A 13,718-nucleotide genomic window follows, 5' to 3' on the forward strand; every position below is an offset into this window, starting at 1 on the left:
CCCTAGATCAGTTTGGGACTAACAACACCTATTTAAATTGAATTGAACCATTTGCTCTGCAGGCACCTCACTTCCCAATGGAGGTGATAGAAAATTCACCGCCCCCCCCTCCACCCCAGTTGGTGTGCCTGATAAAAACACTATCACACCCTAAAATACACCCTTAAACTGTCTGAGCACTTCTTATTCGGGTGGTGCTGGTGTGTATTTTTATCAGGGGGACTAAAATAGGGGGACTATACTCCACTAGAGACTCCTAACTTTTTGAAATGTGACAGCAATTAAAAAAAAAATCTATGATCTTGTGGGGGAAATGCCTCCACACACACACACACACACTGACCCACCACTGTTTACTAGGATCCTGGAGGCAGGTCAAACACCCTCCTGCCTCCATGGCCCCCGACACTGAAACTGTTACATGGCAGATTGTTTTGTAACAGTTTTTCTACTCGTCCAATGAGAACAGCTGGCTGGCATCACATGACACAACTTTTATATAACCGTTTTTTTTTTTTTCCTCTCTCTCTCCCCTCCACTGCTCCATTGAGAATATTATAGGTACTTCCTGGACTGGAGGATGGACATGCAGTGTAGTCAGAGCTTCCCAGCAGTGCGCGCATGCAGGAATGGCAGTGACCGCATATGCACCACATAGGTGAGGGCATAGACTTCATTCAACCTGTGGGGCTATGGCCACAGAGAGTGAGAGTATGTTGCAGCTTGCAGTGGAGGCGTTTCAGTCTAAAAACTTCGACCTGGCAGCGGATATCTACGAGTGCCAGCTAGCGGGACTCGGAGATCCAGGGAGCCGGCAGGAGCTGATGGTGAAGCGGGCAGACGCGCTCGCCTTCGGGGGTAAATTCACCGAAGCTTTCGATGTGTACCGACAAGCCTCTGAGATCGGAAGACTGAGACCAGGTCATCTGATCAACCTCGTAGAGTACCTGTCGGACAGTATCAGCAGGCAGGACGGGGAGAGGAGAGGAGCGGAGTCACGGGAGGCCGTGGCAGCTGGATGCGTCCCCGCGTCCTGTGCCACAACAGGTTGCGGGTACGAAGGCTTCTCCTGCCGGATATGCCTGAGCTTTCTGTTCGAGCCCGTGACCCTGCCGTGCGGACACTGCTTCTGCAAGAAGTGTCTGGAGAGGGAGGTGAAGGAGAAGGAGCGGCCGGTAATGTGTAAGGAGTGCAGGGACAGCTCCAGGGTGGCCGACGTGCAGAGTTACAGAGTCAACGTGGTGCTCAGCAACCTGCTGGCCAAGTGGTTCCCGATACCGCACCAGGCTGGCCAGCTGAGGCGGGAGGGCAACGGGCTGTACGCGGAGAGGAAGATGGAAGCAGCGCTGGAGAAATACAACCAAGCCATACTGATAGGTAATATATATTTATTTTTAATATTTAATAACTTAAACCTCATGTTTATGGTCGTTTCTGCAACATGCATAAATAACATAACAAATCATAAGTTACAGTAGTTCAGCTCACTGTGCGTCTCTGCCTCTGGTGGCATCTGAGAGTCACTTCACCATGTGTTGGATAACAGCGTTATGTAGGCTGGGCTACTGGACCAAACATTGCGTAAGCACGTAAAACCGCCTCCCACAGCTCCCTTCATTGTGTAACGTCAAAGAATGATTCAGGCAAATGTGGGTCAAGGGTATTATTGCAGGTCACCACTGGGGACACTAATGCTCATAGCAGCAGTGCCAGAGATTGTTTTAATATAGGCTGATGGAGCAAGGTGAACCTGTGACCTGATCTGTAGTGAAATATAACTATTATTAATTATAACACTCCTTTTGTGTTGTGCAGCAGCAGCTGACTTTACAGTTTAAAATGTTATATAGTATACCACAGTTGCATCTTCCTATCTCTGTATACTGGTACCCCACCAGTAGCATGCTTATCTGTGCCAGCTGCTGCAGTGCAAGCTGCATCAATAACACCAACCAACAATTGGCTGTTGTTTGAGCTCGGATGGGATTTTCCCGGGGCTGCTTGAAGGCTACAGTGATGTTATTTAAAGCGATTCTGCACGGTTGGATAAGTAATGATCTACAACCTGTCTTATTTTTGGACGGATGAGCTTTAAACCGCAGTGAACTGGCCTGTAACGGGCGTTGATCTTTGATCCAGGTGGAGGTGGAGCCTGCTAAATTATACTATTATCATCCATCACTCAAAAGCAAGACCTACAAAGTGTTTGTACTAGACTGTGTGTGTGTGGCACTGGTGACAAACATCTGGTCCTCACTGGGTTAACCTCTTATTATAGGGTTAGGGTTAATTTTAGAGTTGAATCAAGGTTAAGATTAGGATAAGGCTTGTGTTTAGGCATGCAGCAGTCACGCTTAAGCTAAGAGTAAACCTCCGGGGAATTAATGCAAGTCGGTACAGTGTCCTTTGAGTTATAATTAGCTCAGATCTGTGTGTGTGTGTGTGTGTGTGTGTGTAACAAGGTATGGAAATAAATACTGTGCTGTGCAAAAAATAGTGCTTTTCTTTCTGGGCGTTGTTTTTATGGACTTATTGATTTATGACCTGTCTCTCTACAAAATGCAGTGATTTTCTTTTTCAACCCCTGATTCCCAGAGGACCGGCTGTGACATTTGTATACTTTTTTGTAGTTATAAAATCTGGAATGTTGGTGACCTCGATAGCACTGCATGCTTTTTTGTACGGCAGCATTTTTCACTAGTGAATTTAGCTTTCTAAGACAAAATAAACAAGTAGTGGCCTTCAATTTTTTGTGGCCTTTAAATATTTGTCTCAGTATAGAGGTCACGGATCTTACTGATGATGTAAAGCTCTTAAGCTGAAAGAAAAGGTGACTGAAACCAGTCAATAATTAATATTAGTCATGTTTGGGTTGCGTATTAGTAACTGTTTTGATAATAGATTAATTGTTAAGCAAATATGCTGAAAGTTTGCTGGTTCCAGCTGCTGTTTATCTCCGTTTCATGTCATTGTAACTGTAATATCTTCAGTTTTTAGACCGTTAGATGGACAAAACAAGGAGGAATTAATATATTTTACCCTTTTCTGATATTTTAAACATTAATGACTAATCAAAAAAGATATATATTCACTTCACAGAGATACAAAACTGAGAAAATGACCTTATATTTGAGTTTATTTGACATTTTTGCTTGACAAATGATTGAAATTACCTTATTCTGAAGCAACACTAGCAAAATAAATATGTTGGTAACAACTATCTAACTCTTCTCCTCAGCACCCTTGGACCACATACTGTTCAGTAATCGCTCCCAGATCCACTCCAGTCTCAAACACTATGAAAAGGCTCTGAGAGATGCTGAGATGGCCTGCAGACTCATGCCTCATTGGTCCAAGGTATGGTGGACAACTGTGGCATATTTCAGCGGCGTAATATAAAAATGTTTATGATGATCTGTTTATGTTTGTCAAATGTAAAAAGCTCATATGTTATCGTCCTCCCTGCGTGCAGGGTCATGTCCGTAAGGCCCAGGCTCTGGTGTCCCTTGGCAGGACGGAGGAAGCTCTGAGAGAGTACCTGGTCTCTCTTTCCATAGAGCCTGACTGCAGACTAGCCAAGACTGAGGCTCACAAGGTAAATCCAACATTGGTATTATTGTGGATGGACAGATTAAGTGCTACTACAGGATTAAGCAATTTGTCATTTCTTTGTTTGGTCCAGTTGTGTTTATTTAAAGTAAAGACCACACACTGCATTGGAATGAATGCATGCAGAGTACAGAATAATCACATCGTTGTCTGTTGTCTCCTCTCAGCTCCTCAGTGATCTCCTGGCTCCAGTTACAGATCAGGTCCCTGAACACATCTCAGACTACTCCAGTATATCATCTTTCAGAGCACACATCAAAAACAGCATTAACACTCCCTCCCAGGTAAGAGCTGCGCCATCTCAGTTAGTCAGCAGTTTAAAAATAAAAAGCATGACATTGAGGGGACATGGAGTTTCATCATCTTCTTCCTCTCTCAGACCTTTAGTCCCAGCATGTTGTCGTCCGAGTTCAGCCTTGCCTTCACTCTTCCTGCGCCTGACAAATTGGAGGGGTGTGACATCAAAGGTCAGGGAAAGCTTGAAGTGAGCAGGATGGACCACCGTTTCATCCTCAAACGGAAACGAAGGAGCACAGAGGAGGTGGAGGATGGAGGACAGGAGAAGAGCGATGATCGCAAGAGATCCAAGTCTGGTGAGCTTTTTTGGAGTTTGTGCACAAACGTTCATGAAGCTGAATAACAAATGCACACGTCTTATTTTGTATTTGATCATCTCTCCATTCAGAGCCAGCCGAGGTGACAGATTCTTTAAACTGTGCGGGGGTTGGTGACATCTTGGACCCGACAGATCTGGAGTGTTCTCTTTGTATGAGGTAAGATTAGCTTTACAGCTTGATTAAGCTAAAACTTTTTATAGCAGCGATACGCCGTGCAGTAAATCCATGAGCCGTTGTGTAATGTGTGCTAAATTGCTGCTGACAGTTATGTAGCCTGCAATAAAATGATACAGTAGCTTTAAGGACATCAATACAGAGAAATACAGCCTAATAATAGTGAAACCAAATCTTCTGCTGCTTTTCTTTGTCACATTGCACAAATATCTTTAAACTTTAAAAATCTTGTTTCCCGTCCAGACTTTTCTACGAGCCTGTGACGACGCCATGCGGTCACACTTTCTGTCTTCAGTGTCTGGAGAGATGTCTGGACCACAACCCAAAGTGTCCTCTCTGTAAAGAGGAGCTGTCTGAGGTATGTGGTATAAAACACCCATAGTGTTCTGACGTACAACGGCCCATAAAGCACCACTGAGTGTGATCTGTTTACCTCACTGTGGAATGCACTGGGATCATCTTTATATATATTTACATTTAGTCATCTAGCTGGGAAGACCAGTGGTTCAGTTTCATCTGAGAGGCAATCAGATACCTGTGCAGAAGCTGAGGGGTTGTCAGGAGGAAATTACAGATAGAGCAGAGTGTCATCTGCATAGCAGTGATAGGAGAAGCCATGTAAGGTAACATGATGCCAGGGATGAGGCTGTTGAACTAAAAACAGGGCTGGTGACCTGCCATGACCGTAAATAAACGTAATTGATAGTTGAATTTTAGTAGAATTTTAAATCGTCGTTCACTCAGAAACTGAGTTTAAATTGGATCAGTAGCGTCACGGCAGATACCCGAGACTCAATAGACCAATAGGGATCCGGATCAGTGCATCCCTTGAGTGAGCAAAATGATATATGATGACAAATATAGAGCAGGCTATACATGGATGTTGTTGAAAACAAAATCAATCGCTATGTTTCTGCAGCTCTAAACATGTTATTAATATAGTGTCTTGTATCTCTCTCCAGTACCTGGTCCAGAGGCAATATTGTAAGACGGTATTAATGGAGAACCTGATATCCAAGTATCTTCCCTCTGAGCTCATAGAAAGGCAGAAAATCCACCAGGAAGAGATGGCTGAGTTCTCCAAGTAAGCATGCATCCTCCTCTGCTCTCCTCCACTGTCTCTTTTTTTTATTTCTTTCTTTTCTTTTCTCTCGTCAAAGGTTAAAGGTCGTGTTTGAGTATGTGTTGCTGACATAACGGCCTCTTCGGGAATAACCCCCTCTGTCGTTTGACCTACTGGCCTACTGTAGATTACGCAGATAGTCTGACACACTGACCTCTTAGTATACAACACTTCAAGCATCAAGTATCACTTCCTGGACCCTGCAACAAACTTGTGTCACCAATAAATAACCTCTTTAACACAGCAGCCAGATTTTTTTTTGGGCCTTTGCCCTGAATGTCGGCTTGAATTTTACTGTTCACCACATTAAACTCACACCACTCTATTCTCGTCTCTCCTCAGTCTTAACAAGAATGTGCCTATATTCGTGTGCACCATGGCCTTCCCCACTGTGCCGTGTCCTCTCCATATCTTCGAGCCCTGCTACAGGCTGATGATTCGCCGATGCATGGAGACGGGAACCAACTGCTTCGGCATGTGTCTGACGGACAACCTCAAAGGGTCAGTGCTAGGATAGTACCTGTGTGTTTGTTAAGAGTATGTGATACGTGAGTGTGTATCCAAAAGTGTAACATTGCACCCGCTTCCTCTGCCTGTCTGTAGGTTCGCAGAATACGGGTGCCTGTTGGAGATCCGAGATGTGAAGTTCTTCTCCGATGGCCGTTCAGTTGTGGACACCATCGGCAGACGGAGGTTTAAAGTCATTCAGCACAGAGAGAGGGATGGATACAACACAGCCGATATAGAATACCTTGAGGATGTTAAGGTATGACGGAGTGGAAGCTGTAAGGTTATGAAAGGAGGATTAAAAGATGTATGTTATAGCTCTAATGTGTGTGTATTGGTGTGTGTGCAGGTGGAGGGCGTGGCACAGCGTGAGCTGCAGTCTCTGCATGACACGGTTTACGATCAGGCCTTGGTGTGGTTGAACTCCCTGAAGACTGAACAGAAGGAACGCATTGAAGGACACTTTGGACCCATGCCTGGGAAAGACTCTGTACTTCAGGTACACACACAGAAAAACATTGATATTAGTTCGATATATGTGAAGCAGCATCCTCTGAAAACATGTTTTTGACATAAAAAAATCATAAATAACATCATTATGATGAGTTTAGTTAGCTGTTGCTTAGACTGAAGTTGAGGCCATCCATAAGAGACTGCAAACACGTCAAAGGCAGAAAGTTATTTCTACTTTATTTTGTATTTAAAACCCCTTTTCTTCTCTTACATTCAGACCAGTCCTAACGGTCCCTCGTGGTGTTGGTGGTTACTAGCCGTTCTTCCGTTAGAAGGTCGAGCCCAGCTGCCGTTCCTGGCCCTCACCTCCCTGAAAGATCGTCTCAGTGGCATCCGCAAGGTGCTGCTCTTCATGGCCCACAGCAAGCACCGGTGACAAGCTCTCTGTGGAAGAATGCAGTAAACCACCATCACACCCCCCTGCACACACCCCGCGTCCAAAAGCAGCAGTTGACCTGCTGTTCTTCCTTTTTAAATGCACAAAGAACTGATGTCGATGCTGACGCGCTTTCCCTGTTGTAGCACCGTAACTATTCAGAAAGCAACGCTGGACTCCATTTACACATCGACGGCAAACAAAAAAAAGAAAAGAAAAAAAAAGGCAGCAACAAGCATAATCTAGGTCTGAGTAAATAGATGTCATCCATGGATAATATTCTCATTACACCATAGAAGAAAACAAACATACAGAGCTGTGTTCAGACAGGGGATTCCTTAAAATGACTGACATTATAATTTCCATGTGATTTGGGTTCAAACAGAATCATTTCCTTCCCTTTAACAGTGTGTCTTTGCCTACCAGTCAGTTCACCTGTGGTGATATGTCTTCATCCAGTTTTTGTAGTTTTTTTTTTTTATGTCCTTCCTTGCATACAAGTCTTAACATAGCTTTAAAGCATAGACAAAAGGTGATTTCCCACTTTCGAATTAACCAAAATGGTTCATTTTAAAAATTAAAATGCACTCTGCAAATTCTGCAACAGACCATATAATTGGCAATGAGTGAATAATTATAATAATACCGTTTAGACTCAATGATATGACGACCAAAACTTTCATCCTCCAAATGTTTTCTTCCAATGAATCTTCTGTAAATGCCATGACAATTTACAGATAAACGTATGTGTTTACTAGTTGGCCACCTACATCATCTTTGAGAGATATTCTGTCTTCCTTCTTTCCTTCCTTGCTCCCTTTTCCTTTCCTAGAGCTGAATAACTATGGACTGAACCTTTACATTGGCGTGCTTTAAGGCTCTTGTGTTTTATTCATTCATTCATTTTTTTCCATTTTTTTTGTTTGTTGGATTTTGTTTTTCCATTATTTATTTTGTCATTATTTATGCATGCAGTGACATTGTTTACATTTCACGGAAAGAGACGCTGAGCTGCTCGTTTTTTTTTCCAAAGGCTGTTATTTAACATTTGCCCCCAAACATCAGTAATTATATCTTGGAGAAAAGTCCACAGACAAAAAAAAATATGAAACACCATTTACACAGGCTGATATTGAAGCTGGAGTTGAGGGCAGATTCTCTCCCAGACCACCTTTTTTGTGTGTTTTTATTGTTCTGCCAATCTGAGCTATGATGAGCTATTATTTGGATGCTCTTGCTGTCTGCAGCCTCTCTATAGCTGAGATTATTGTGACGCTTGCAGTCATAAAGAAAGCCTGTCAGTGTTACAGAAAGCAACATCTGGTTTTCTTATACCATTAGTGTATTTATTCAGTATTTATTCTGATTTATTTTGCACTTCCACTTTAAGTAAGGGAAAAGAAACAGGCCTCAGGATATGTATGCCCAGATTGGATTACCACAGAATAAACTTAAATCTTCTGCTGGTTAAATTAGTCTTCCAGCAGGCCAACACTACTGCAAAAGATGCTATGAGTAAAGGCCAGTGCCTTCTATCCACAGAATAACATGGTAAATCCATCCATCCGTTCTTGAAACACAATTTTCACAGAAAAGAAAATCAGGAATAAAACACATAAAACATATTTCTGTGAAAAATCCAGAGGCCTTGCTGTTGTCTGAACCCTAAAATCTCTGAAAAATACAAGAGATTGTTGAGCTTTGCCTTCAAAAATCTTTTATTTTATATACATGTGTTTGATTTTACATGTTTTTATGTCGATCAGATTCTTTGTATTTTATAATTTTCTTCACTTACTGTGTGTTTGTCTTTCCTTATTTCATGTGTAATAGTACAGGGAGTGTCAGATTGTCCACGTTTGTTATTTTGTATTGAAAGGGCCAAAGCCATGTAATGCTGAAAAAAAAAAGATGTAATAGTGTAATATCTGTTAATATTTTCCCTGTAATAATAATATATTGATGATAAGATGTTTGTAGTGATGAACAAGTACTGACAAACAAACACAACCATCTCCACCATGGGTAAAATAATTGCCCCAGTAATGTTTGCTAATATCATAATTAATAACCACTCAGAAGCTCAAACTTGGCAGGAAAGGGAACCGAACATTTGTAAAAAAAATTTAATCACACCTTCAGTTTTTAAATCATATCACATAAATAAATATTAAATTATAAAAGGGAAAATCCACAAATCCTATCCAACTATTTTCACAATTTGTCCCAAACAAAACAGTGAAAACTCCCTCGATAAATGAGTTCGTCACTGGCAGTGAAGATGTTTTGTCTGTACGGTTTGTGCCGAACGTTCCCATCAGAAAAAAGTTGAAGCATGACGGCGAAATGGATTTTGTCTTAAAACTGGTATCTGTGAATTCTTGTGTGTTTGTGTGACAGCAGTTCTAGTGCCTTAAGTTGGACTTCTTCCATTCTCACTTTGATGTATAAAACTTGTAATGGTAATGTTTAACATAAAAAAACGAATCCCACCCTGACCGCTGAAGTATTATCATTCAATAGATACTCATTATCTCTTTAAGCTATGAGGAGTTAAACTCCTCCTGCTTATCACCTAAGGACTATTCCACTTAAAGGTCCTGTGTGTAAGATTTAGGAGTATTGGCAGAAATACAGTATTAATTTGTATGTTTTTATTAGTGTATAACCACCTGAAAATAAGAACTGCTATGTTTTTGTCCTTTTGCTTTCCAGTCAGAGTTCTTATTACATGTTTTGAAGGAGATGGTGAGGCATGGGGGGAGTATTCATTTGGTTGCGATCTGCAACTTTACCGCTAGGTGCCACTAAATCCTACACACTGGACCTTTTAAAAAGGATAGAGTTCGAGCTTTGTTCAATGACACGACCACTATCATGTCCAAAATGTCAAACTGTGCTTTAATTAGACTGACTGGATGGTATTTCTTGGTAACCAGATAACATAACAGATGGTTAAAATTCATTTGCTAATCTTTTATCTCAGCACCAACACATCAACCGTCGGTCCGGGTTCTTAAAGACTTCTACCCACACTCAGCCTTATCCCCTGCAATGACTTAAATTATTACAGCAACTCCAATGGCAACTATTTTTTTTTGTGCTTTTTAAATCTATGGAAATGGAAGAATATGTGATGAGAGTCCATATGTCTGGACTTTTCATTAAGAAACAGCACAGGTTATAAGCTATGAGCCAGTTGGGACATGAACACAGTGACATTTGTCTAGTGCTGAATTCTTAAAGTTCAGGATGGTTCAGGTTTAAGGCTGCCGTTGCAGCTTAGTGGTATCATTTTCGACATTTTGTAGCACTCCAAACTCTGATAACTCTAAACGTGCCGACAAACCGGCACTGACGCCAACCTCTGTGCTTTAGTGCCGAGTTAACAGAGCATCCCAAAGTCGTCCACAAACACCAACGCTTCTGGTTTGTTCAGTGACTACGGCAAAATAATAACAACAATGCAGATGTAGAAGTTGATTTTTTTTGTTTTGTTTTTTTTTGTTATCAAGCTATGCAAAAACAGTAGGACGGTGGATTATTGCCTGTTGGTATCTTGACCTTTCAGAATTCAATCACTGACCTTTTGAAGAAGTGTAACTACCTCTGGCATCCTCACAGAGCACTTCCACAAAGGAAGAGGGAAATTATATGCTTCCTAATCGTTTTCCTGTCATTGTTGTTAAATTCGTGTTGGAAGTGTAATTTTAAGTGTCTAAATTTAATGTATATCATCTGTGGTCTAAAAAAAAATGTCCTTGCAAAGCTGTCAATTCAAAGGTTGTTGGTTGTGTAGTGTACTTGATACTGATCCCAAATATTTGAACTATTTGAAGGAGCACTTGTTTTTATCTTACCTGGAAAATTGAAAAGCTTCTTGGAAACAAAGTGTTTGACCTCTTGTGCGTCCTGAAAAATACATCCAATATGGATCTGGAGGAATGACTGCAACTGACAATATATCACATTCTTGCTTTGCTAACATTTACTTGCATACTTTACTTTGCCAAGCGCTCCTCATATTTTCAAATATTTGTGCTGACTTTAGTGACTACAATGCCTCCTTCTTACAAAGGTCGTCACCCTCGTGTAGAACTCCATGGCCTCTAAATGTGTCCAGGTGAACTGGCACAAAATGAATGTATGTATGTCTCGACATCTCTCTGATACTTTCTGTCTGTTTTTGATAGTAAAACTTTAGTATGCATTACATTTGTAAAAGTACAGTCTGAAATTGCAGCTTGTTAATAAACCAAAAGGTTTGTGTTCTCGGATCCTGAACGGGATCCCGAACACGCCGGACTGGACGAGAGTCTGACAGCCTCTTTTGTTTGTGTTCTTCAGAGCTGGCTGCGTTTGTTAGAAAGTAAAGGCTCAGATTGCCGGTTACATCACTGAGTTTGTGTTCAATAATTCATGGGATGAATAAAACCTGTAATCTGATTTTTTTTTTCAAAGCACAATAGTCTGTGGTAAGTGAGTGACGAAGGGAGGTAGTCAGCCTTTACAGCAACATTTTGTTGACTCCAGTTGGAGATTTTCAAGCAATAACAAAGACAAGAACATAAAGGAGTGCTTCCATGTGTGTGTATGATAAATAAGAAGCCATAGCCAACAGAGAGTAAGCCTATCTTAGCATAAAGCCTGGAAAATGTCCACAGGTAAAAACTCACCTATAACCTCCTCGAAACCTAATTAACATATTATGTCGTTTGTTTAATCTGTACAAAAAACGGTCCTTATGCTAAGCTAAATCAAACTAACCATTCAAACTTTCATATTTAATGTGCAAACATTAGAGTGGTGTCAATCTTCTCAACTAACTCTTGGAAAGAAAGCAGAAATATAAATAACCAGAGAGGAGTATTTCCAAGTTTTTCTAGCTCACAGCTGCTCGATTAGACTGATCATTTAATATTTAATTTGCTACTCATGGTTAACTTTAAAAGTGAGTTTTAGTGAGGAGTTCTCCTCAAGAATGACCTGAAACTTATGTGACCAACAGTGTGATGTTAAACCCCGAACAGCCAATATTCTTCATAATTCCTATTGAGAAGATTTAAGGTTGAAGGACTAACTTCATTGTGTTTTGTCTGGCTCTTTCCTAAAGTTATATGATGTTTACACTGAGTGAAATATTGAAACACAAGACATGAGATGTCTTTTTTCTGCCTGACATACAGGCTATAATTTAAAGTTCATCTGGGTTCAGCTGCCCGGCGTGTGCTTCCACTTGCCGGTGGATAGTGGGCTTGAAGAGGTTAAAAAATGTAGTTCCGGAGTGGCGAATAAGAGGAATGAAGCCGGGTAACATTTCAAACCGAGCGAGGTTAAGTTAGGTAAATGCAACACTGGCTCATATGTTCACATGTTGGCAACGTGACCCGGGTTTTTGTGTTTCGTAAGTCAGTCCTGTTATATACCAGTTAGCTAAAGACTCGCACTGAAAGGAGGTACTCTTGAACAACATTTGGATCGGGAAAACATTCCTCTGAAGTCGAGGGTCCCTGGAGAAAAGTGTGCAAATCGCTGATGGACACTGATTCAGGCAGGGTAGTTTAGAGAAAGAAGAGGGTGGTGGTGGTGGCGGCTGGGATAAACAAGGCAGAATAAACAAGTGTGAGAAGCCAAGAAAAGACTGCTGAAGAGAACAAAACTGACACTGAGAGAATATGTGAAAGATATCTTACATGTGGATGTGAAGAGAGAGAGAGAGAGAGAAGGAGGGAGGGCGTGGTGGTCAGGCTTTTAGATTTGGTGACCAAAAAAGGTGACGAGTGACAGCTTGTTTTCACAGTTACTCACTGTACGGCCTCTAATACGCACAGTCACTGGAACAATACACACAAATGTGCGGCCAAATGACAGAAATACACCGAGACCGAGGGGGAGGCTGGACGGACGGGAAGACAGTTTATGCAAGCAATGCAAATGTAGGTCACGCAGACAGAAAACGAGACAACATGTATCAAGAGGAGAGATGGAGGGCAGATGTAATGATACGTATAGAAGAGAGAAGTGTCTCCTTTCCCTTCCTGGCTCACTTTTTATTTGTTCCTCTTCGGTATAATTACGCTGCAAGATTAGCATGTCTAGCTCGCTGCACTTGTTTAAGGACTCTTAGAGGTTTAAAGGCCTACTTAAACCGGTTCCAGTGCCTCTGAATATAGATGTATAGAAGGTTTAATGAGACCAGCACGTTGCAGACTGTAGATACATCATGAAAACCTTCGATTTGGTCTAGGATCTATCCTGTTTATGCAAATCAGCACTCACCAAAGATTTGAGACATTCAAGTGTGCACTGGGCTGTCTCGATGGATTGACACATTACTGAGTAATCGCTCAACCACAAACCAAATGTGTTAAGCATCACAGCGAAGAACAGCGACAAGTCATCCCTCCACAACACAATAACACGTCGTATTCATATCAGCCACAGGGCTCAAGTGATGCCGGTCACTGGTCGAGACTGAAATATTTTAACTAATATGAAATTTGATTCAACCATTCATGGTGCCCAGAGGATGAATCCTGGTGACTTGACTGTGATCCCTTTACTTTTTGTGCAGCACACCAGCTGGAGGAGCTTTGTGTTTGCCTCATAGTCTAATTTTTAGCACCAACATCGGGTCAATTTTAAAAATGTGTCCAATATTTAGCTCCGAAAGAATGTACTTCATGTTTAGTGTTAATAGTCAAGAGCATGCACATGGTGAGATTGTTTCTGTAAATACTATTAGAAGAATAGATTAGATATTTAATTGACACATACATATATACACACACACAAAGGG

General features: G+C 41.4%; 1 protein-coding gene across 1 annotated transcript; it reads left to right on the forward strand.

Annotated features, from left to right (window-relative positions):
- The first annotated feature begins 523 nt into the window (after positions 1-523).
- LOC104932267 (LON peptidase N-terminal domain and RING finger protein 3) lies at positions 524-11,229 on the forward strand. The gene is made up of 12 exons (XM_010747444.3): positions 524-1,377; positions 3,239-3,357; positions 3,473-3,595; positions 3,777-3,893; positions 3,989-4,202; positions 4,295-4,382; positions 4,644-4,758; positions 5,363-5,484; positions 5,866-6,024; positions 6,127-6,289; positions 6,380-6,529; positions 6,761-11,229. Exons 1-12 carry the CDS (start codon positions 693-695, stop codon positions 6,917-6,919), a joined length of 2,214 nt encoding a protein of 737 aa, XP_010745746.2. The 5' UTR covers positions 524-692; the 3' UTR covers positions 6,920-11,229.
- The last annotated feature ends 2,489 nt before the right edge of the window (positions 11,230-13,718 follow it).

The sequence above is a fragment of the Larimichthys crocea genome, chromosome I, assembly GCF_000972845.2.
Source record: "Larimichthys crocea isolate SSNF chromosome I, L_crocea_2.0, whole genome shotgun sequence".
NCBI lineage: Eukaryota > Metazoa > Chordata > Actinopteri > Sciaenidae > Larimichthys > Larimichthys crocea.